Source organism: Prorops nasuta, unplaced genomic scaffold, assembly GCF_024137725.1.
Source record: "Prorops nasuta isolate Cenicafe-Biocafe unplaced genomic scaffold, Cenicafe_Pnas_1.2 PNAS00050, whole genome shotgun sequence".
Classification (NCBI taxonomy): Eukaryota; Metazoa; Arthropoda; class Insecta; order Hymenoptera; family Bethylidae; genus Prorops; species Prorops nasuta.
Window position 1 is genome coordinate 433,177 of NW_027116847.1, and position 22,967 is coordinate 456,143.

Sequence of the window (22,967 nt, forward strand, 5' to 3'; positions counted from 1 at the left end):
CTATATACAATTATAGATATATCGTCGTGTTAGGAACGACCGAAGACATTCGAAAGGAAAACTCAGTGTTACCTCAAAATTAATTCAAACTGTTTTGCACCGAGTTGCTCCTTTTCCTCGAATTACTATAGCTCTCAAATCTTCCAAATCTCTGCTTCTATAGCATTGAATAAATTTTGAACCACAATAACGAAATCAGTTTACTGGCACACCGGATACCATCCAAGGGAATTCCAGCAGGTCGATATTGATGAAATTTTTAGCCTGTGTTTTTCAAGTGGGTAAATCATAGTGAATCTCCTTTGTCCAGCGAGTCGCAGCATCGAGTGTGCACACAGCACGTACTAGACTAGACCCCTGTTGGCGGAGCCAGTACCTTGCGAACGTGGAGAGCCGCCACGGTGAGGCTACCATGCTTCGTAGCATGCTGGCCGTCGATAAGATGTCAGCACCGGTACTTGATTGATCGCGTCCTTTGCATGACGTATCTCTTATCATTCGATTTGATGGAGAAAAAAGATGGAGGGGGGCATTTACCATTGATACATGAGAATCCTCAGTTATCCCGCAATTATTCGGTTAAAGCTGAGCGCTCGGGACGCGCGGTGACTTTTGGTCTAACGGGTAACCAAGGGTGTCTTGTCACGTGACAGAGAGGAGGAAGGCTCGGAACTCGAGATCCTCCAGGAGTCGTGACCTCTCAGTCCTTCCCGAGTTCATGTATAGATACGCGTGACTAAAGGTCAAGGTGAGACTCCTACGTAACGTAAATTACCATTTCATGCACTATCCCAGCTCGAATATCAACGCATTTACAACTTTACATCTTCGTGTATTTTCAATTAATTCCATCACAAGGAAGTTTTCATTCATCCAATTCATTTACGACAATATGTAATAAAAATTCTAATTCCTTTGGTGAATTGAACTACTACGCCTCTTATACAATCACACCGATACTTTCAATAGCATAATTACGGCTATTAGCATTCATTTTTAAACGCGGGACACTTTAAAATTAAATTAAAATTGCGTACAAACGTGTTGGTGCTTTTTCTAGTCTTCTATTTTAGAGTTAAATTTAGAATTCCTTTCTCGGTTGGTACATTATATAGCCCTTGTTAATCCTCTCAATAAAGGCATTGTTCTCGCTTATCGCTCGTGTTTCTTTAAATGGGTCCAAATTATTCCGTGCCTTCAACTAGGAATTTGATTATTTTTGCTGTGTGTGTGTGTGTGTGTGAGACCGTTTAATAAAACAGTAATTAATATATCTCGGTATTTATCATCGTTTTATAATCTCCCATGATCGACTTACGCGATAGGAAGACTTCGATGTTGGTTTTGTCCTCGTAGAAATTCACTCTATATATATATATATATTGACAGGCTGTCACTTTCATTTAATTTCCTTATTGTTTTCTTCATTACTCTATACTCGAGTCAATGTTCCAGCAGATTAGTTAATTAAAAAAAATGACTGTCTCAAATCGTTCATATCCGCATTGTATAGTTGCATGTACAGATTAGCGAAATCAAAAAGAACTATAATGAAATTTTTGTGTCAATGTCTAAACTGTAATTACATGGAGAAAATTGATAAGCTATCATCAAGAATTTTTTTGTCATTTTTAAATACTTCATTTATTCTTTAATTCCTTGAAACGCGATCACTACCTTCTTAAATGTTTTTATTCGAATACATTATGATTAACATAATTAATATTCACTATTTTCACACAGATATTTACTTAGTACCAAATGATTCCTTCGTTTCATTACCTTGTATCTCTTTCTAATTAATATTGGATAATGTTTCTTCACGTGTATGTTCTACATGATTTAACTCGTACCTTTTTGGATGAATATCGGTGAATGTGCTAACACTATCGTGAGAAACGAGCCAAAAGTGTTAAAGAGAGGCTATAATTGCTCGTTTTTGCACAAAAAGAATATATCTAGGGACTAACAAGGTACAAGGTAGTCTTTCCTTTATCACTTAACGCGTCTTAATAAAAACGATTCGAGAATAGCATTCGGAGATTCTCTAAGTATAAATAGTTCAATCCTTTAGCTTGAACGACGTTGAATCAAGATTAAATTGTACACAGTGTGTCCTAAAAGTCTGCACCACCTGGACAGTCACAAAACTTAATTCGAAATAAAGAATTTTCAAGAACAATAATTTTTTTTAAAGAAAACCTTCAAATTCTTAGCAAAATGCAGCACCAGGACTTATCGATTGAACCTTGAATTGCTTTGAAAAGGTCACGCCAAGGTCGCATTGATTTTTAACTCGAAACGATATCTTACAAATCGCACACTGTCTTTTCTTATTATCTCGCAAAAGTTTTCCAGAACACTGTAAATATTATTATTATATGAAAATAATTGTAGAAAAAACATTTTATTTGGAGCAATCCAGACTTTTGGTACACATTATATACACCTCTCTGCATATACTGTAACTATACGGAAGAACGATCTACCAAAAACAATATTGTAACGTGACTTCCGCTCGTATATCCAAACCTTCTGTATACATATGAGATTTACAGTTCTTTATTGTGACTCGACGAACATGCGTCGGACTAATGAAATAAAAGCTGATTCGTTTTAGTTTGGAATAACTGGAAGGATGAGTACCAACTGCGGAATTTGCGGGATCTACCCCCAATGGCTGCGTAATCGGGCAACTGCCAAAAGTTTTATCGCAGTCTATGGCCTTTTGGGTACCGTGCAGGCAATGGCATTTATTTATATAATTGTTACACTGACCACTTTAGAGAAAAGATTTAAGATACCAAGTCGAACTACGGGTAATTCAACATAAAATTAAAAACTCCCATTTAATACTCTCAATTAATTACTTATAAATATATTTCAGGGTTGATCCTATCCGGTAATGAGATTTCTGAAATTTTGTCGCTGATATTAATATATTACGGAGGATCCGGTAACAGGCCTCGATGGATCGCGGTGGGCGTAGGACTGAGCGCCGTTTCGTGTCTGATATTTTCCCTGCCACACTTGCTCTATGGTCCTGGCAGCGATGCAATGGCCTTGACCAAGGAGCACCTCGACCAAGCTTTTCTAAACACCTCAACGGTACCAGCTGATATCATTCTCTGCCCCCGCAACGAGGTCGCCGATCGTTGCAACCAAAATGCAATGCTCGACGTTAGCCTTCTGCCACGACTTCTAGTCTTCGTATCGCAATTCGTCCTTGGGATCGGAACAACCCTCTATTACAGTCTGGGCCAGACTTACCTCGACGACAACACGAAGAAAAAGAATACTCCTATGCTCTTAGGTAAAAGCTGCAGTCATGCGCAATATATTATATAATTGCTAGTATACATATATATGTGTTTATTGTTCTCCTACAATTTTATGGCATAATGACACTGCGAGAATCATGACACTTCCTTATCACTCTTGATTCCTTGGAATTTCTCAGAATCAAACGATTAAGCCAGTTTGGACGAAGTCAATGATTGATACTCGTATACTGTCAAAGTGTGGAGATAATGGATTGATTACCCGATAGGGTTTCGATGTTTCTTAAAAATACTCGTACATAAATAAACCAGACACTGATAAGGATTTCTGTCTCCGTCTGTCTGCTCCTAGGCTCTATGAACGTTCGATCAATATTTAACGATTTATCATCTTTCGCTTTTTGTTTACTTTATACATTTAAAATCTAACATGCCTTTGGAGTTTTCTTGTTATTTCTATTCACTGTTTGGTTTTTAGATTAGTTAATTTTCTGTAATATTTATTTCATATAGGATTGTTTTGAGTTTTGTTTAATATTTCGTATCTTGCTATTTTCAACGTAGGTCTGACTTTTGCCTTGCGAACTATTGGACCAGCCATGGGTTTCTTGATGGGATACGGTTGTTTAAGCTTGTACATAGATCCTAGTCTGCATCCTGTCATCAACAAGAATGACCCACGATGGCTCGGAGCATGGTGGTTGGGCTGGATAATTCTTGGCATTACAATGGGCATGTTCGCCGTTCTAATGGCACTTTTCCCTCGAGACTTGCCACCGACGAAAATCTCGGAAGCTCGACCTAAAAAGGTTATTATCGAAGTGCATGAATAATAAACAAATTTACTGGGTTTCTTTAATTGGATCATGCGTGATTATCTTTAAAATTCGTCCATATCACATGGATAAAATAATTCTTTGATTTAAATAAATCTTGCTTTGAATATATTCTCGATTAAATGTCTTGAATGAAATTCAGTAGTAGATTAATTTTGATTTGACACGCGATGAAATATTTGTTAAAACCAAACAAAACACTTTATTGTGTGTATATTAAAGGCAAGATTTATTTGATTTAAATATGTTTTTTTCCGTTCGTCATTATCTTTTAATTCGCTTATTTTGTTTTAGTTTGACGGTGAGATACCTCTGAAGCTGGACTTTGAACGTAACGAAAAACAAGGAAATACTACAGTGGAAAGAAGCCCGTCCGTTATCGAGGAAAAATATGTGCCAACCCTAAGAGAATTTCCAATAGCTATGAAACGAATATTAACCAATTGGCTTTTAACGTGTAACAATCTTAGTGGAGTATTTTACGTGCTGGGAGCCTCCGCTTACTTTACATTCATAGCAAAATATCTCGAAGTTCAGTATGGCACTTCTGCCGCCGGTGGCATTGTCATTGCAGGTATATCTCTGCTTTATCAATCTTCCTATAAGATATTTGTTGCTAAAAACTCTGTGGAAAATAATGCTGGTCACTGTTACGCAAAAGAAGATAAAACTGATGTAAAAATAACAATGATCAATTACTGATATCGACAGAGAGCACAATAATCATTTCTGACTATTATCACTCACCTTTTCTCACTTTTATCCTTATACAGAAGAAAAAAAATAAATTTAATTTACAAAACTAAATACTACAAAGAAGCTAAATAGGCACATTCTTATTTCAGGTCCAGTATCATTAATTGGTATGGTCATAGGATTTTTGTCTTCTGGATACGTTATTAGCAAATTTAAGCCTAGTCCCAGACCGTTGCTCGCTTGGAATGTGATAGTCGGCCTCATTTTTGTACTTGGTCAGATTACTTATATATTTTTAGGCTGTGAGCATGCTAAGATGGAAGGTCTGAATCTTGAAGAAATGGAGTAAGTATTTTAGTGGTGGGTGAAAGGTCGAATAATTCTTTTAACGATTATTTCTTCCAGGTTGAATTTCACATCGAGCTGCAATATTGCTTGCAACTGCGACAATGTAAAATATTCCCCTGTGTGCCACGAGCCATCCATGACTACATTTTATTCCGCTTGCCACGCAGGATGTCACACGTCGATAAGTGACAAGGAGTATGGAAACTGCACGTGTCTTCCATACGACACTGTAGAAGCTATCGAGAAGATAGATCCTGAAGAGACCCTCAAATTCTCCTTGCAGGGGGATCAACATTTGTACATATCAAACTCTCAGCCTATCTCTCATTATTACAACAAAGTGAAAGCAGGTCCCTGCATGCCCGACTGTCAGGTATCGTACATCTACTTCGCCATACTGAGCAGTGTCATTCAAATGCTGGGCTGCTCGGGGAAAATCGGAAATATTTTAGTTAATTATAGAAGCGTCGAGAAAAGGGATAAGAGTCTCGCACTGGGCGTTACTTTGATGATAGTTTCTCTGTTCGCTCTGATACCAGGTCCCATTATTTACGGGGCCATCATAGACTCCACTTGTCTCATATGGGATAATTCTTGCGGTACCAGAGGAAACTGCTGGTTCTACCACAGGGATAACTTCAGGTTCTTCGTCAATATTTCTGCAGTAGGTTAGTCCAAAATTTGCAAAATTCATCATTCTCCTGATGATTATTTATATGGATTCTATTTTACCAGATAAAAATCTTGCTGTTTTTTTACAGGCTTTACCTTGATAGGGGTTCTATTCGACATGGCTGTATGTTACCTCGGAAAGGACGTCGATTTGTACGGTGACTTGGAGGATAAGCGTCGCGAATTCGTGAAAGACGACGATTCAGCAGGGAATAAAAATTGCAAGGAGGAAAGAAAGGAAGCGAATGGAAATATACAGCATAGGATAGAAAACAGTAATTTATAGTCGACGTTGCGCTGGCCAGAGGAGGGTTCTGGGAGACTCGGGGGTTAAAAGGGCAAGTTGAGATTATAAGAGAAATTCAATTGGTACCTGAAAAATTGGAGCGTTTCACTATTATACATTTCTCGTTGCGAAACAATATAAGGCATTATTAATTATAATAGCGTATATATCGTTTATACTATTTGTTGGATTTCTATACATATTTTTATTGTTAATAAAATTTTAAAGTTCTTTTTTTTTAATAAGAATACTTTTTCTTAACTTTCACCTCGAAACTATCGGATGTCAAAGGATGATTAAATTTAAGGTAGGAAGATCAACGATGAGATTAATTATGCATATAGTATAATATATACAGTGGCACGTTGGAAAAATTCTTTCGTATATAATTCGCATAATTCTTTATCGGAGAATCTCTCATCGTCTTCGAGAAGATGTACACTGCTTTCCCGAAAAATGTCTCCCTGCCTTCCCCTCCTTTCCGTTAAATCCCCCGCAAACAGGGTGTTATGCTTGGGGAGACGAAACTGTATTTGAAAGGGTTCGACTTGACCGAATAAAAAGTGCGCAAAAAGGGCGCATCGAGAAGCGAAGGGTGGTGAGAGGAGAGGATCCAATGGAAACGAGAGAGAGAGAGAGAGAGAGGAGATGGTGGGGGAAGGTCTTAGGGTTTGCGTCGAAGCTCCTGATGCCGAATTCTGGGGTTGCTGCAACGACGCGGACCGCTGGAAGAAGAGAGGATTACATCTGCAAACCCGAAGTAAAAAGGGAGTTTTTGTTTGAGAGCCTTTTAATTTTTAAGCCCGGGCCGCTTGCAGGAGCTTGCCCCGCGTAATGAATTCCGCGACGTTCCTGTGACGTCAGGAGGTCTCTATTGATCGCGCATCCTTCCGCATGCTGCTGCGGATGATGCGCTTTGGCATCGTCGAAGGATTAACCCTTTACGTGCTGGTAAATAACGAAAAATAATTTCTGCTCTACGGTAAATTAATTTCAATGCACCGAGAGAGAAATTTTACAAAAGTATTCTCAATATTTTTGTCTACTTTAATCTGTCCACTTTATTCGCCAGTTTTTTCTCACGAGAAACTCGAGGGGCATTGCCGGGAGGCATGAAATTTTGTCTTCGTGTGTACGCGGTGCATTGTGCATGACCCTGACCCATCTTTCATACAGGCCTCATCAACGTCTTCTAGTAAGCCGATGTACAGTCTGATCTAGACTCTGATCTCTCGTTTCAACTTGTTTATTTCTGTCCCACTCGTGAATAAGTCAGAACCCTCTACCTGTTTTACTGACGATTAAACACAGTTTTATACATTCTGCATTATATATATAGTACTACCACACATACGCTTATAATTATTTCCCCACGTTACTGGTCCTGGATTTTTCCAGGATACTTCCCAAACTGGAGGAGAAACCGAGTTTGGATGCTTTCAGTGTTTCACGCTGTACGAAGTAAAGTGGAGCGGTTCAAAAATCACGTGTCCTTGGGAAAAGTGACGATTAGGTATTAGCCATACGTAATAATAATGATTCTAATCCAGCTCGTTCGGCCTTGTTGCTACCATTCCGCGAGAGTGCTGCGTAATTTACTGGCGCAAGTAGGCTGGTTCGTTCCGTACGATTGACAAATTTTGTTAATAATCTTGTGTGTAGCTGAATGCGTCCCTGTTGAATAAATACAAGTAACTCGTTATTATCAATGAAACAATAAAATCGTATCGGTGCAGTACTATTTGTCAAGGCGCTCGCGTATATTGATTCAATTCAATCGACGAAATCAAATATTACGACGAAAACAATATCGAGGAACGATGGAAAATATTGGAAAGTTTATGAAATATAACCTTTGCTAAGCTTTCTGTATACTATTGTATCTTGGCTTTATTTAAGAGAGATCGCTGTGATAGACTCGAAAAAGAGTAGAAAAAAGAGAGAAAAGAAAATCATTTATCGCAGGCAAATTCTTTCGTGCGTTCTCCTCTGAAATATTTCTTTCGTGGAAGAGCAGAACATCCGGCCTGGCCCAACTCCCTTATACGATTGGAAAATCTGACGAACAGTTTTCCTCTTTTCGTATTATATATACATATACGTAAGATAAATACTGAAATATTTCAAAACTTAATTATCATTTATGATTGTTTGCTTATGTAGTGGGATTTTGCTGTAGTAGAAATGTTCAGTTAAATCGGTGAATCGAGGTGGCATGGTTCGTAGATGTTTTGTCAATATAGAACGTCTACGCGCTGAAACAGAGCAAACAATGGCACGGGTCGGTAGTTTTGTAAATCAATCTGGATTTTTGCAATTTTTTCAGAGACGCAGACACCTAGTTGTTCTCGCATCAGCCAATGGTCTGTGTCACGCGGCGCCTGTGACGCGAGTGTGTGTGCAGCAGGTATTAAGCAATCGAATGATCGGCGCTGTATTATATATGCTACATTTATTTTATTATGTTTATGTACAATCGATCGAACGTTCACCCCCGGACAATTTCGAGGCTCAACGCTGGCAATAAACAGAGGACTCCGTTTCATTGATATATTTATATAACCATTTTTTCTCCACTGGAAATAATGTTTATTTATCCTACCTCGCTTCTCAATTATTTGTTCGATCGAAAGCAATTATTCTTTGATTAAAATATCTAATAAAAATAATTAAACTCGTTTTCTTCCTCGTGCACATTTTATACTCGGATTACGCTAGAATATTATTTGGTACAGGGAGGGCCTAAAATTCGTTGCGCGCTTTTATCATTTTCTTATCTCGCATATAAATTTCACGCTTGAAGCGTGTGCTTACGAGTTAACATCAGGAAGCACGATTTCTTGCATATCATCCCATGGGTTTCAAAAACTACTATTTCACCAATTTAACGCAATATTTTAATATATATTAATATATACGACTACCAAAAGCGATCGTCATTGCAAATCTTTTTAATCGCACTTTATACACAATTATGCTGTTATTCGTTCTTCGATTTGGACGATATGCGCTTGTTACATATTTGCACGATAATACGCGCATACGTGTGCAAAACTGACACTCCCCTCGAGAACTGCACACCGAAACGTATATTTAAATACGCGAGATCCCTGGATCAAGCAGTACGCAACGCCAATAAAACCGAATGTCATTCAAATACATATTTGAGATGATTTTAAGGAAAGGTTTGTTATAGAATCATGAAACAGGAGGTTTATATCAATATCTGCGTAACTTTCCAGTCTGATCTCGTCTTATCAAGATCGTGTATAAGCGAGTAGTTGTGAAGTCGAGCAAATGTTTGTTTGTTGTAAGAGTGGGAATTGGGAAAAAAAGGTATATTGAGGTTAAGGACAAGGGAGGATTGTCGTAAGAAGCAGGGCAAAGTGATGGCAAAGAGGAGGAATGGGGAGGGAAGGGGAGGGGAGGGGGGGGGCGTAGACCGTGGTCCATCTGGCCAAGATGAAATTGTGGCAATTAACTGGTACCAGCAGTTATTAGCGGCATAGCCACATTTATTAGTGTGTGCTGCTATTAGCAATACGTTGGATGGATGAGAAGAGCTTATATGCGAGTATGTGAGCATGCATGTGTGCATACATCACGTAGAATCTATTAAATCATGATGGGTTCACAATGTGAAGCCCGGCACGCGGAGGCTGCGACTAGAAGCAGAAGCGAGCTCTAAGGCGTGTGCACACCATGCCCACCTAAGTCGTGCACCAGTTTCATATATCCATATCCACCAGCTAAACTTCCTGGATCATCGATCATCATCCTTTACTCCCCGCAATTTATATTATTTATACAACCATCCGACTAAAATCCAGAGAATAACAGGCGATTCGAGCATTTCCTCCTTTCGTCACGTTTGCGCTATTCGCAAATTCAATATTTGTCCGGTGGAACTTTTCCTCCTTTATTCGTACAGCCATTGCTTCGTGATAATACGTTTATCGTCGCTCCTTCGTCAGCGCGACGCGAAAAAAGTATCCGATCTGTCGTTAAGCCAATTAAAATGTACTTTTTTGTAGCTTATAATTTTCTAGCTGGACGAAACACTGTGCAGATGGAAGACGAGATAGAAACTCGAGTTAATCTGAAAGATGCTCGTTCATTGGAATCAAACTTATCATTAATATCTTTGTGAGTTCTGATTTTTATTTGCTATACACATATACTTGCGTAACAATGATAATTTTTCCTAAATATAGTCAGAAATAGAGTGTTTTGGTCTGAAATGATTTTCGAGTGAAAATCGTGGTGAGTGGGTTTCGCAAGTGGCGTGGACTGAGGACTATGGATGGTAGAGGCCAGTTTATTCAAGAGAGAGAGAGAGAGAGAGAGAGAGAGAGTGAGAGATCTATATGCAACTCCTCCAACGTATAAGACAGATGATGCGTCTAAGCAATATGTAGCAGCAGGAACGGAGAGGACTGGATGGATGAAGAAAGAGTGGGAGCGAGATAGTTCCAGAGCTACGTACGAGTTGATAACGGACAACGGATCGAGACGCATAGGTATATCGCGTGAAATCGTCTCGCGAAACAGTCTCCGGGGTCCTGAGGGTGCAAAAGTGGGGGGGATTCCTAGTGAACTTACCACCACACACAAGACAGCAGTCACTCACACCGAAACGGCACGTCAGTCAGCAAAGAGTATCAGCCGTTGTCGGACGCAAATTTATTGTTTGTCCGGAAATCTAAAGCCACCGACCGAGAGGATCTTTAACTCGTCTGTACTCTGCAGCTACCGAAGAGGGATCCCTTTCCTATAACCCTCGCTATCCAAAGCAAAAAACAAACAACCACTGCTGGATCCCTCTTCTCATCGTCTCTTCGTACAGGTAAGCCACACATACGGTAGCCTCTATACGGCTACTTCCAGTGAGCGTTGACTGATTAAACTTTCATAATTCCAAGATATCGATTTTTTAATATCGCGATTCATCGATATCACCTGTACACAATTATCTCACTGTTTGCTTTTAATATACTTGTCTGGAGACTGTCAATTCTCTCCTGTTGATAGACATAATTTTCAGGTATATTCTATATAATCTTGTATTTGCAATTACACATTAATTATATATATTAAGTTCATTCACACGCATTGGTATAACGCTGTATGGAATTTATTGATTAGAGAGTGGATAATGTGTATAGATATATTGTGGAAATTGTTTGCTTGAAATTATATAGTAATTAGAATATTAATTCATACGTATATAATGATGATAGTATTAGAATTTTATAGATAAGAGAATTCAACGTTGTACATAAATATAAGATGTATTTTGGGAATTGTTCGCATGCAGGGAAGCGGCTATTCGCTGTTAGGGGTGAATCGGGGTGATAATGGACAACAGGTGATCGTGCAAGAAGAGGACCGAGCGGTGAGCTATAGTGGCGAGGACGTAAAAGGCGGCCTTGCGATCGTCGAGCAATCGTGGAGGGTGTCGCGGGAATAAAGGAGGACCGGAGAAAGCGATGCCAAGATCCGCGAGGCAAAAGGAATCAGTTCGGAAACGTGTCTCGAGTCAGCATTGAGGTGTATTCATCAGTTCGCCACGTGGCTGCTGATTTAGCATGAAGAATTCGAACAACTCGAATCACGAGAAGAATGGGCCTGAGAGCCTGAAGCTTCTGAAAGTACCTTCAACGCCGCCCACCACACCGACAACTCCCACAACCCCTACAAGAGGTCTCGAGGATGTTTTCAAAGAATTGCCAATCACGGACGAAACATCATGCGGGATCTGGTGTATACGAGGACCAAACCTTCAGAGATTCGCTAACAAAAAAGCTTACGTTTTCCTCTACGGTGTCTTGGGATGCATTTTCTCTGCCAGTTATGCATATTTCAATGGAACCATCACGACGATCGAGAAGAGATTCAAGATACCCTCTAAAACTACTGGTACGTTTCTAGAAATGATCAAATGGTTGTAATTTTAAATCTTTTCAAATTTTCAAATAACTAATTCACAGTGGATTCTACCATGAATTTGGGTTTTATTTACGTAGTTATACAGAAGACTACTGGTACATTTCTAGAAATGATAGAACAGCCAAAGTCAATCCTTTTCAAATTTAAAAATAACTCATTTAAACAGGATTCTAGTGTAAATTTGAATATTTATTTGTGCATTTACACAGGACTTATCAGCGTGGGTAATGACATATCACAGCTATTCGTCTCGGTGGTTCTGTCTTATTACGCGGGCAGAGGTCACAGGCCACGATGGATGGCATTTGGTATTTACACAGTGAGTGAATAAACGTGATTTTTCTTTCTTTTATCCTATAAGGTAATTTTTCCCCTAGATTTTTTCTTTTCTGACGAAGAAAAAAAAAGAATTGTAGATGAAGTAGGTGTCCCGAAGCTCGCATTTGCAGTAGTCGTGGCTCACCGATTTGTCGGTTCTTGATTAAATTAGGAAGCGTTGAAATCGTAGCTACGCTCATTCACGCCTCTTACCACCGTCACCGTACTCTCGCCACCGTATATCTAACTAAATACTCCATTCATCTGACAGTGAAAAGGCGCTTGTGTCACATTCGCTATACATATATATATATATATTTATATATGTATATAATATACATACACACCCACATACATATATATATATATATATATTCATCATTTTTTAACTACGCCTGAAACATCCTATTTGACGTCCCTATTAAAATACTTTGATTACAAAACCCTGTAATGAAAAAAGTAGGATAAAGTGGAGTAATATAATGTTTACCTGTGAGATAAATTAGAAACAAGTTTATGGAAATTCAGTTGGCTTTTTGGCAAAGTATCTTACATTTAAAATTCCCTATTCATTTTAAAGTGTAATAATCACTGTGTCATAATTGATTCGAGAAAAAAGTTTACAGCTTCGCTTCCTAGTTTCTATGTTCCAGCCTCGATTGCTAAGCTATTTATAACAGAGTTAGCGCATGTAACATGTCTGAATGCATGGTAAATTATTGTCAGGGCAATCGTTGAGATAGCGTAACGGTAAATATGAGTACAAAGCCTTCTTGATGCGGAGTGCTAAGATTTCGAAAGATCAGTGTTGACATCGACTCGATTTACCGCCTGTCTTTCAATGTTTTTTTTACGTTGATTTTTTCCTTCTTTATTTTAACAAACAAGAATGCTTTGAAAGTGGATTAATAAGCTATATGGTAGATAGGGCAGTGGTATATTGTACGTAATAAAATGCAAACTGAAGAATAATATCGATAAATCGTTGCGCAGGAAATTCTTTTCATGGGTTGCCAACTTTGGAAAAGTTAAATAAACTAAATATGATGATTTAGAGGAAGAAACATAAAGTATTCCGTGAATAAACGAAGTTTTTGCTATATCCTATCCCAATTAACATTAAATTAATTATTCTTACGTACTTGTATTCATAAAGTAAAAAGTACACCTGTTCTTTAAATAATGAAAAGTACTTTATTATAAGGTATGATGGTAGCCCTATTCTCTTCTTTGCATGACTATGTTACTCCATTTCCGGTTTGATAAGCTTCATATTCTATATTGATATTTTTTCTTCTTTTTTTAACGAAAGAAATTATACAAAAGTGGATTATTTAGAGTAGGCAAAATAGTGTAGTAATATATTACATATAATAAAATAAAAACTGTGTATACTATAATGGATAAATCGTTTCACAGGTGGTTCTTTTCTGTTGCTTGACTATGTTACCTCATTTCCTGTATGGACCTGGGGAGGACGCCCTCTCGCTGACTAAGGAGTTCGGAGCTAAGCCTCGAATAGAGAATTCCAGTATAATACCCGATAAACATCGAAAGTTCCTCTGTCTAGGCAAGGATAGTCGGGGTAAAGAATGCGAGGACGCCGACGATAACTTTGCACCCCAAGTGATACTATTCATCGCCCAACTGGTGTCTGGGGTTGGCGGATCCCTCTACTACACTTTGGGTGTCTCATACATGGACGACAATATTCAAAAATCAAAGACACCCGCCCTCATTAGTTTTTCCTATTTCTTAAGAATGCTCGGTCCTGCCATCGGTTATGGGCTCGCATCTTTCGCCCTTAAATTCTATATCAGTCCTACTTTAACACCGACCATCACTACTCAGGATCCAAGGTATTATCAGAAAGATTCTACATCTATATATTATAGATCTCATGAAAATTGAACTGTTTCAAAAGTAAAACTCAATATTCGCGGTGTAAACTGAATTGCATCGGTTCTGCTCTCAAAATTAAAAACATAACGATCCTATTAGTTAACAGACTGTAGTCATACATATTTTACATCAAAATCGATGTAGGGCAGGGCACTATAAAAAAATTGGAATTACTTCAAAGGTAAAATTTGAATGCTCGCAGATGGCTCGGAGCATGGTGGATGGGTTGGATAATTCTGGCATTTTTGCTGTTCCTCTTCGCAAGTGTGATCGCCCTATTCCCGAAAACTCTGCCGAGAGCAGCTGCCCGAAAGGTGTTGGCGTTGGAGCGCAATAAGTCCTCGTCGAGTTTCAAAGCAGATCAGGAGCCAGAGTTACCTGCCTCCGTTTCAGACATGATGAGAACGTTCAAACGATTGCTTACCAACTCAACATTGATGTGCAACAATTTGGCCACTGTCTTTTATTTCATGGGCTACATGCCCTATTGGATTTTTATGCCAAAGTACATAGAGACTCAGTACAAGCAATCAGCATCCGTATCGTCTTTAATCACCGGTACGGTTGGCTTGGTATTCAGTGCCTTCGGCATATTGCTGTCAGGTTTAATCATCTCCAAGTACAAACCGAAAGCCAGATATTTGGCTGCTTGGAACGTGATGGTGGGTGCAATTTCGGTCATGGGCATGATTTCCTACGCTTTCCTCGGTTGTCCGGCCAACGACAGCCACACAGCCGTTCAACCAAATGGGGCTCTTAAAACTATGTTACCTTGCAACGAGAATTGCTATTGCGATTACGTCACCTACAACCCCGTGTGTTCCGAACACGGACAAACTTTTATTTCAGCCTGCCACGCTGGCTGCAGGAGCATGAAGGTTTGTCCTATTATTTTTTTCTATCAGCTGCTATATTCTGCATAAACATATATAGTGTGTTGATTAATTTGCCTCGCAGGGTCAACACAAAGCCTCGTTTTCCTTTGCAAATATAAGAGATAGCCATTTTTTTATAAGACTTTTCTTAAAGTACTTTCCATTTAGACTCCAAAATCTTGTATGCATAAAATTGTTATCTTTTGTATTTGCGAAGATAATTTAAATTCTATATTCACTTTCTGGAACGAATTAAATGACAAATCTGTATATAGAGTCCGTTACTTGAAACGTTACAACAATACGCTTTAGAATATGTTTATTTTTCTTTAACTATTATTAAATATATAAAAGCCTTGCAAAAGATCCCTCTGGATTAAAATAGTAAAACGCCTCGAAAAGGTCTTATCGGCAAATTTAATATATTCCTTTTATAGTTATGCATATACACATCTCTTTCCATCTATCCTCTGAGCTGTTTTAAGTTACGGACCTTTCCCTGTATACGTGTACTGTGCATAGTGTACTATATCCAACTTGAACGAAATTTCAGATTCATGGGAACAGCAGCAAAATATATACGGACTGCAGCTGCGTGAAACCAAATTTCAAACGAATGCTGACGCAATTGCCACACACGAGTACGAGTCATACAGTTTCGTACTTGACCGAGCCACCACAGACTACAGAGTTCGTTGTAGCGGAAAATACTGGAACGGCAGTACCAGGAGCGTGTCCAGTCGATTGCATGAACCAATTTTATGTTTTCTTAGCTGTGGTTTGTCTCTTGAAATTCAGTGGTGCTACTGGAAGAGCATCCAACTTTTTGGTATCTGTCAGATGCGTCGATGAAAAGGACAAAGCAGTGGCCATGGGCTTTGGCCTTACGATAATGAGTCTCTTTGCCTTCATACCTTCACCCATTCTTTTCGGTTTTATCCTAGGTATCTATATTAACCTATTATTCTCATCTTTATATCCTGAACAAAAACTTCATTCTTCATACGTCTACCTAGCAATAACATTGATTCTAATATAATTCACAGATAAAACTTGCCTTGTTTGGGGTAAAACCTGCTCGGGCACTGGCAACTGTTGGCTCTACAATGGCGAGACTCTCCGATATCTGTTAAATTTTACTGCGGCAAGTGAGTAAACATGAAACAGTGCAGCCTTAAGAGTAACAATCGATGAAAACTACTGACGTATAAATTTTTAGGCTTTGTTACAATCGGTACTTTATTCGACATTGGAGTATGGTATTACGTGAAAGATGTTAAAATATTTGACGAGGAAATAGAGTTAGAGGATATAGCCGAAGAGCCCTGCGAAACACTTTGAGAGCGTATCGTTTATTATATAGACAATGAAGATTTCATTTCATGGAACGTGAAGAACGACGATTCGCAAAGAAGAACCTCGTAGCATAGTCAATTGCTGAAGAACGAGGCCAAGAAAGAGACAGCGGAAGAATAAAGACTTTCCAAGTACCTTAAGCTTTGCCTTAGATATTTAAATAAAGCTCGTGCTTCCGATACAACTTATTGTTATATTGCGTAAGGAATGCATAATCGAAATATAATGGATTTTATACCGCGCTCTTATGAAAAACCTGGAATTTTCAAGCACTATCAAATGCCTACGAATCCTTGCTTGCTTTTCTCCTCGGATCATTCTCAATGATTCCTTATGCATTTTAACAAGATTTTATTGGAAAGATAGCATATTGTAAGATGTTTAAAAACAATAAACTTTAGAATTAACAACGCGTGTTCAGGTTATTGACGTGTGATATAATTATAAAAATTATATACTGTATAGACATAAAAAGAGACAATTATTTTTTGTTGAAAGGCAATAAAGTTTACTCGAGTAATAAATAAATAAAAAAAATACGCAGTTCAAGAACAATGATTGTAACAGGTTGAAATCAGTATGCAGGGTTATTTGCATAAAAGTATGACGATAAATCTCATCTAAGGTCCGGTAAGTTGCGTAGAATTAGTGCTCTTTAACATACATCTTCGATGATCAGTAGTAGTCCTTACAAATCGGTACAAATCATTTTACGACCATCCTTATTGGACGAATTCTTTGGACTCGAGCTAGCATCTACCAGTGGCGTCTCTGTTTTATCACGTACATCGGCGAGGCTTCCGAATCCAGATGATGCTTGTCCACGAGAGATCGGTCTGGAAGTCATCGCTACCAAAGGGATACCAATTTTGTTCTCCAAACGACCCTTCATGCTAGATTTTGTCGATTCGTTAGACTTTACGGACACTTGGTCTGCGTCAACAGCTTCTCGACTGGAATTCTTTTCGTATCTACCTATCAGTGATTGCACAACTCTTTCGGGCGTCGAGTCAGCAGGAATGACGCCTGTAGCGACTGCTTCCAGATATGGATCAATGGGTATCCCTACTTCGTTGAAGTCTCCTCGTTTTGTTTCCTCCTGCTCCTCCCTTTTTTTCGCGTATTCGAAGCTATTTGTATTCCAGGAACCATCTTCATTTAACACTGGATTTAACGACACAGCTACGCCACTTCTCCTCGATAATCTAGGATCCTCGTAATCATCAGGATTTGGAAACTCTCGTTTCTTCAGGATCTTTCTATCGTTTGTCGAGCTCTGCCCTCTATCGTACTCTTTTCCTGTTTGCGTACCTTGTCTAGAGTTACTTTCTACGATACTTGATTCACTCTCCAGGTCCGAGTCAAGGTCTAGAGGTTTGTAATCCACTTTAGGGCTGGCAGATACTTTGCTCTCATCACTGGAGCTGTCCAGTTCGTAATCTGTTTCATTGGCTAGACTCTTGGATCTCCCAGCAAGTTTTACAGATTTCCTTCCCATAGACCGATTGGCTCCCGAGCGACGATCGCCAGGTCCAACTGGACCATACTTTAAACGCGGTTCGCTAGTCTGCTTTTCAACTTCTTCCCTTTCGTTCTCTTCTTCAACTATTACATCGTTTACAGTTACCGATCTTTCTTCAGCAGCTGCTGCAACTTCTCTTCTCTCGTCTAAAGATGGAAATGTTTTATATTGATAAAATAATCAAAAGATATGGATAGATTTTTAAAGAGAGGAAAATACAAACATATATATACAAAAGCTTAAATACCTTCATTTTCAAACGTCGAGGGTGATTTTTTGTGTGATTCTTCGGTCGTTGCAGGTTTCTGTGGTATCAATTCTTCGAGTTCTCTTCCCACCTGCTGTGTTTCAGGCTCTAGTTGAATGTAAATGTGTAAGCTTCTAGAAAAGTACCAGACGAGAAGTCTGATAAAGAAGCTCGCGACGAGCCAAGCACCAGACAAGAAACAAAGATAATTAGCGAATGACGAACTGTCGTACAAATGGCAAATGGAATTTTCATTGCCCCAGTGTTCGCAGGTTGTGTTTGCTATCACATCGTATAGAATTTTTCCTGCAATGTGTACACACAGTGCTAGCCACGTCATCCAGAAACCAATACTCAAGGCTTTATCTTGCCTATAAACGGATCTCAAAATGATCAAAAAATCGCCAACAAATGTTGATGCCATTAAAGCGTATGCCAAGATGGACATAAACTGAAAATTGAAATACTCTGCAATTATATTATTTTCAATAGAATGTACGTGCAGCTAGTAATTATTATTATTATTATATAAATTAAACCTGAAAAGTCAGCCAGGCTGGTTGACAATTGTTATTGGCACATGGTCCATCATTGGCAATAAAATTCCTTGCCCCTGTCAGTTCCTGAACACAGTAGCAGCCGCTGTATCTTTTAACATTTCCGGTGTATTCCAGCACTGTACAACCAGCGTAACAGGGATTGTAAAACGTGAATTTTCCGCTAACGTCGCACACTGGCCGAAAATCCGCGTCTTGCGAACAACGACAGTTTTTGTTGCATTCTCTCTCCAGGAAGAGTCTATAAAGGAAGTGGTTATAATGGAATATCGAAGCTTTAAACGGATACAGTGATATCTTCTTTACGAGCTCACTTACAGTCCTTTATCCATGCCAACGACCGACCTAATGTTGCACGAGACAAACGCCAGGCAGAAGATAATCGCTGCCACTACGCCAACTATTATCGAATTATATCCAGCGATGTATCTTGCGTGAGGTTTTCCTCTGGAGATTACCAAACCGGAAATAATTATTACCAGCCCTATTACGACGGGCTTTAGAGCATCTTGAAAATTTAACAGTAGAATATAATAATAATTTTTTTATATTCCTGTAATATTTCTTAATTTATAAGATTGATTATTTATTGTTAATTATTAATTACTTACTAGACACTACTCTTGATGGATACGGATCATTGAAACCCAGTAGCATTCCTGTTGGTCTTGGAATGTGAAATCTGGACTCTAGTATAAAGTTTTCCTTTGCTACAAAGTTCAAAAGGGCAGTCATGGATATTACTGAAGCTAAAATATTGCAGATGAGGATCTTGTTCGTAATGAGTCGTGCAAAGGAAGGCCAAAAATCTGGACTGCCAACTTTCATCGAGTTAAACCTTCGCAGCTCCCTAGTAAGTGTCCCAGATTGAATTAGTAAGGAAGCTGCTGCTTGCTCTACTACCTATATCAGATGAATTATAACTGTTTAGAATCAATCGAATGATCGAGTATATATATATAATATTGTAAGAAATAATTTAATTTAATGTATACCACAGAGGGTAATTTTCTGGGGAACCATGAAATGATTATTCCAGGTATGAATAAAAGAAATGCTAGAATTGGAAGGCCCAACCACCAAGCACCGATTTGTTCTTGATATGTTTCCACCGTTCTTAAGTTTTCTGCGTCCAATCTGAATAAATCATATAGAAAACAATGTATAGTCATTTTTCATAAAGAAATACCTTACATAAATACTAGTATAAAAATAAATCTAAATACCTCAAAGATCCCCAAGCCAGTACGTAACCAAAGAAACCTCCCATCAGCTTCACTGACAATATAACACCAATGTAAACTGGTACCTGACGTAGCTTCGTATTATCATCCAAGTAGGATATTCCTAACGAATAATAGGCAATATTAGCCATTGCCACCATTATTTGAAACATTATTAAAACAGCCAAGAAAACGTAACAAGGACTCTCGTCTTCAATAATAATTTTTGACGATGGAGCGGAACATATTTCTGGACTATCATCTAAAAAATAGAAATGATTAAAAGGGGTAGTTGAAATGAATATTGAGATATATTATAATATTTGTGAAGGATTGTAAGTGCACTTACCTGCGTATAAGGATAAATGCGTAGCATTTTCAGTCTCTTCGATAACTCTTAAACTATTGTCAAAATGTGGAATAATTAAAATGATGTAGGCTGTCGATTGCAGTAGCGTCAAACCGCCTAGCCAAGCGGCCCTGTGTATTCTGTCGCCCCAATAAGCCACCAAAAGCCCTAATGCAAATGGTACCACATCGGATGAAGCGACCATCCAATCTGAAAGCGATAATTCGATTAAAAAAGAATTAAACGTCTTGAATCATCAGGAAGCTGTCACTATATATACCCATCAAATACGGATCAAGCTGAAATCTTCTTGCTATCGTTGGTCCAATCATAAATAAGTATACGAGGGATGCTGCTTGTATAACCCCAATCCAACAAATGAGTATAACGTAAAATCTTCGTGTCGCGAACCGAGTCAATTTTGGACATGGGAACTGTTTACAACCACAGTCTATCGATTCGTCAGGAATAGGATTAGCTGGCCCGGATAGTCCACCCTCCACCTCCGATCTCACCACCTCCTCGAGTCGAATTGTCATCTTCCCTAAAATTGACAACTGACGGATCAGTTTCAAATAATTCTATAATGTATATGTATACAGTATCTCGCAAGAATTTCTGTTGCAGAAGGCACACGTGTTTAACACTGATTCATGTCTCAATATGAGTCATCTTCTAGCGTCCACTTTCATCAACGTCATCTACCGAGCAATTATCACTTGTTCTTAATTCTAAATTATAAATCCAAGTAGGAATAATAATCGTATTCTGTATACTGTGAAAAGAATAGTATTCGAGACAGAGGAAGAATAAAATGTATAGAATACAAGTACTTACCCCAGGATATATTTTTTAAGACAAAATTCACTTATCAGGATGAAAAACTAGTGATTTTGGGAACATCGAATGATCCCATTTTTTGTGAAAAACTAATGTTGTAGTTGTATTTTGGAAATTTGAGACTTTTTCTGAAAAAAACTGTGTTTTTAAAAGGAAGAAAATACTACGTCTGTGACGAGTTGAAAGGTGCGGCGCTTTCGGACGACTAGCACGCGCGTTATCTCACTATATAGATACGCCGTTGAGATATCTCACGATAAAGGCCAAATGTAACACACGGGCGATACGGTACCTACGGTACGGACGCTTTTACGAGAGGCCAGTTCACCGATAGGCGTCAGCGTCGGCTACGCGTTAATCTATTCCGGTCAGTAAAAAACCATTATTTTTAAACAAACAAAAATTATTTAAAATCTCCTTACTCAGGTATTAGAAGAGCAATCATTGAGTCTGGATCTCGAGAAACTTTCGTTTATTCTGATATCGAGAATGATATCATTGATAATAGGAAAATGTATATACAATAAGGTATACGTTTGGCGGAGAAATCGTATATATAATAGAGGATTGTTTCGCAATTCTGAAGAGGCTCGATTTTTCTGTAGACTAGCAAGGCATCTGGATATTAGTCCAATTTTGAAATAGAAGCAATGGAGACTAAGGGGTAATTCAAACAAGAAAAGTAAGAAGTTAGAGGTCTTAAGTGGATGCTATACGAAAATAACGAATGGAAATAAAAAGCATTATAAAATTTGTAAACAATAAAAATCCTTTAAAATCACCTTACTCAAATGCCAGAAAAACAAAAGCTAGATATAAGTCTCGAGAAACTTTCATTTATTCTGATATGACGCAAGGACGTTATCACTAGTGAGGCAAATGTATTTATAAGGTACGTTTTTGATGGACGAGATCGTATATAATAGCGGATCATTTCTCAATTCTGAGGAGGGTCGATTTTTCTTGAGATTACCAAGACATCTGGATGCTAGTCCAATTTCGGGAAAGAAGCTGAGGAGTAAGGGGTAACTAAAGCGAGGAGAGGAAGGAGTTAGCGGGCTTGAGCACACTTAAGTCGACGCCATAAGAAAATGACGAATGCCAATTAGCATATGAAAAGCCTGAGGAGGGTTGCCGTGGACCGTACAGCGACCTCTTGGCAGGGCGATCACGTTTTTGAATATTAAGGGCGGGATTACGGCGAAGGCTTAACGCGCGAAATTTAGTCCGGCGAGGCCAAGACACGGGGGAAAAAATCACCCTTAAGACCTCGAGTTACGGCCTGTACCAACTGTCCAATAAGGTGACTCTCCGATGCCAAACTTATATACGCTGGACTTTCCAGGACCATACGTCGTATATCAGTGGAAAAAATCCTACTTTATTATATTTAATTATCAATATTTAGCGCAGTAGGATGTAGTATATAGAAGGGAGTATTGGAGATTCTTGTTAAGAAATGAAAAGCATTTTAGTAAGCTTGGGGGGAGGGGGGGGGATTGACTGAAGGCATCAAAGAGCGCGCTGAACGAACTGTCTCTGATAGCACACGATGTTCAGGGGACATCCTCGGTATGTCCACTGGGCTTGTGGATATCCTCGGAGAATTAGAAGGTGTCCTGAGGATATTTGTGCTATTGACAATAAAATGACTCTCTAAGGCCAGAAATACGCTGGAGTTTTCAGGAACATACGTCGTACATCAGTTTA

At 38.7% G+C, this 22,967-nt stretch overlaps 3 protein-coding genes across 4 annotated transcripts; 2 read left to right on the plus strand and 1 right to left on the minus strand.

Moving 5' to 3' along the window:
• The first annotated feature begins 595 nt into the window (after positions 1-595).
• On the plus strand, positions 596-6,327 carry Oatp33Ea (Organic anion transporting polypeptide 33Ea). Its single transcript, XM_066744733.1, has 8 exons — positions 596-748; positions 2,621-2,819; positions 2,888-3,313; positions 3,846-4,090; positions 4,412-4,691; positions 4,963-5,158; positions 5,219-5,829; positions 5,923-6,327. Exons 2-8 carry the CDS (start codon positions 2,639-2,641, stop codon positions 6,117-6,119), a joined length of 2,136 nt encoding a protein of 711 aa, XP_066600830.1. The 5' UTR covers positions 596-748; positions 2,621-2,638; the 3' UTR covers positions 6,120-6,327.
• Positions 6,328-10,618: 4,291 nt separating this feature from the next.
• On the plus strand, positions 10,619-16,931 carry Oatp58Dc (Organic anion transporting polypeptide 58Dc). Its single transcript, XM_066744775.1, has 8 exons — positions 10,619-10,965; positions 11,437-12,038; positions 12,278-12,387; positions 13,806-14,245; positions 14,491-15,166; positions 15,717-16,107; positions 16,210-16,311; positions 16,383-16,931. The coding sequence occupies exons 2-8, from the start codon at positions 11,708-11,710 to the stop codon at positions 16,502-16,504; spliced, it is 2,172 nt and encodes a 723-aa protein (XP_066600872.1). The 5' UTR covers positions 10,619-10,965; positions 11,437-11,707; the 3' UTR covers positions 16,505-16,931.
• A 270-nt stretch (positions 16,932-17,201) lies between these two features.
• Oatp33Eb (Organic anion transporting polypeptide 33Eb) lies at positions 17,202-21,413 on the minus strand. Of its 2 annotated transcripts, none has more exons than XM_066744773.1 (10): positions 21,255-21,413; positions 20,698-20,961; positions 20,418-20,627; positions 20,072-20,330; positions 19,841-19,982; positions 19,457-19,748; positions 19,164-19,353; positions 18,828-19,086; positions 18,289-18,739; positions 17,202-18,187 (listed from the first exon to the last, which is right to left on the minus strand). In XM_066744773.1, the coding sequence occupies exons 2-10, from the start codon at positions 20,954-20,956 to the stop codon at positions 17,208-17,210; spliced, it is 3,042 nt and encodes a 1,013-aa protein (XP_066600870.1). In that variant the 5' UTR covers positions 20,957-20,961; positions 21,255-21,413; the 3' UTR covers positions 17,202-17,207. The 2 variants fall into 2 exon arrangements, with proteins under 2 accessions (XP_066600870.1, XP_066600871.1); XM_066744774.1 differs by having other exon boundaries at positions 20,698-20,974.
• Between the last annotated feature and the right edge of the window lie 1,554 nt (positions 21,414-22,967).

What these genes read in the sequence shown, in the direction of transcription:
- Oatp33Ea (XM_066744733.1), top strand. Translation starts at nt 2,639, where the DNA reads ATGAGTACCAACTGCGGAATTTGCGGGATCTACCCCCAATGGCTGCGT. An exon ending in CGGTGGCATTGTCATTGCAG is followed by an intron (nt 4,692 to 4,962) that starts GTATATCTCTGC and finishes TTCTTATTTCAG; the next exon opens with GTCCAGTATCATTAATTGGT. An exon ending in CGTCAATATTTCTGCAGTAG is followed by an intron (nt 5,830 to 5,922) that starts GTTAGTCCAAAA and finishes GTTTTTTTACAG; the next exon opens with GCTTTACCTTGATAGGGGTT.
- Oatp58Dc (XM_066744775.1), top strand. Translation starts at nt 11,708, where the DNA reads ATGAAGAATTCGAACAACTCGAATCACGAGAAGAATGGGCCTGAGAGC. An exon ending in TGGCATTTGGTATTTACACA is followed by an intron (nt 12,388 to 13,805) that starts GTGAGTGAATAA and finishes ATCGTTTCACAG; the next exon opens with GTGGTTCTTTTCTGTTGCTT. An exon ending in ATCACTACTCAGGATCCAAG is followed by an intron (nt 14,246 to 14,490) that starts GTATTATCAGAA and finishes GAATGCTCGCAG; the next exon opens with ATGGCTCGGAGCATGGTGGA.
- Oatp33Eb (XM_066744773.1), bottom strand. Translation starts at nt 20,956, where the DNA reads ATGACAATTCGACTCGAGGAGGTGGTGAGATCGGAGGTGGAGGGTGGA. An exon ending in GTTGGCATGGATAAAGGACT is followed by an intron (nt 19,087 to 19,163) that starts GTAAGTGAGCTC and finishes CTTCCTTTATAG; the next exon opens with ACTCTTCCTGGAGAGAGAAT. An exon ending in CAGCCTGGCTGACTTTTCAG is followed by an intron (nt 18,740 to 18,827) that starts GTTTAATTTATA and finishes TTCAATTTTCAG; the next exon opens with TTTATGTCCATCTTGGCATA.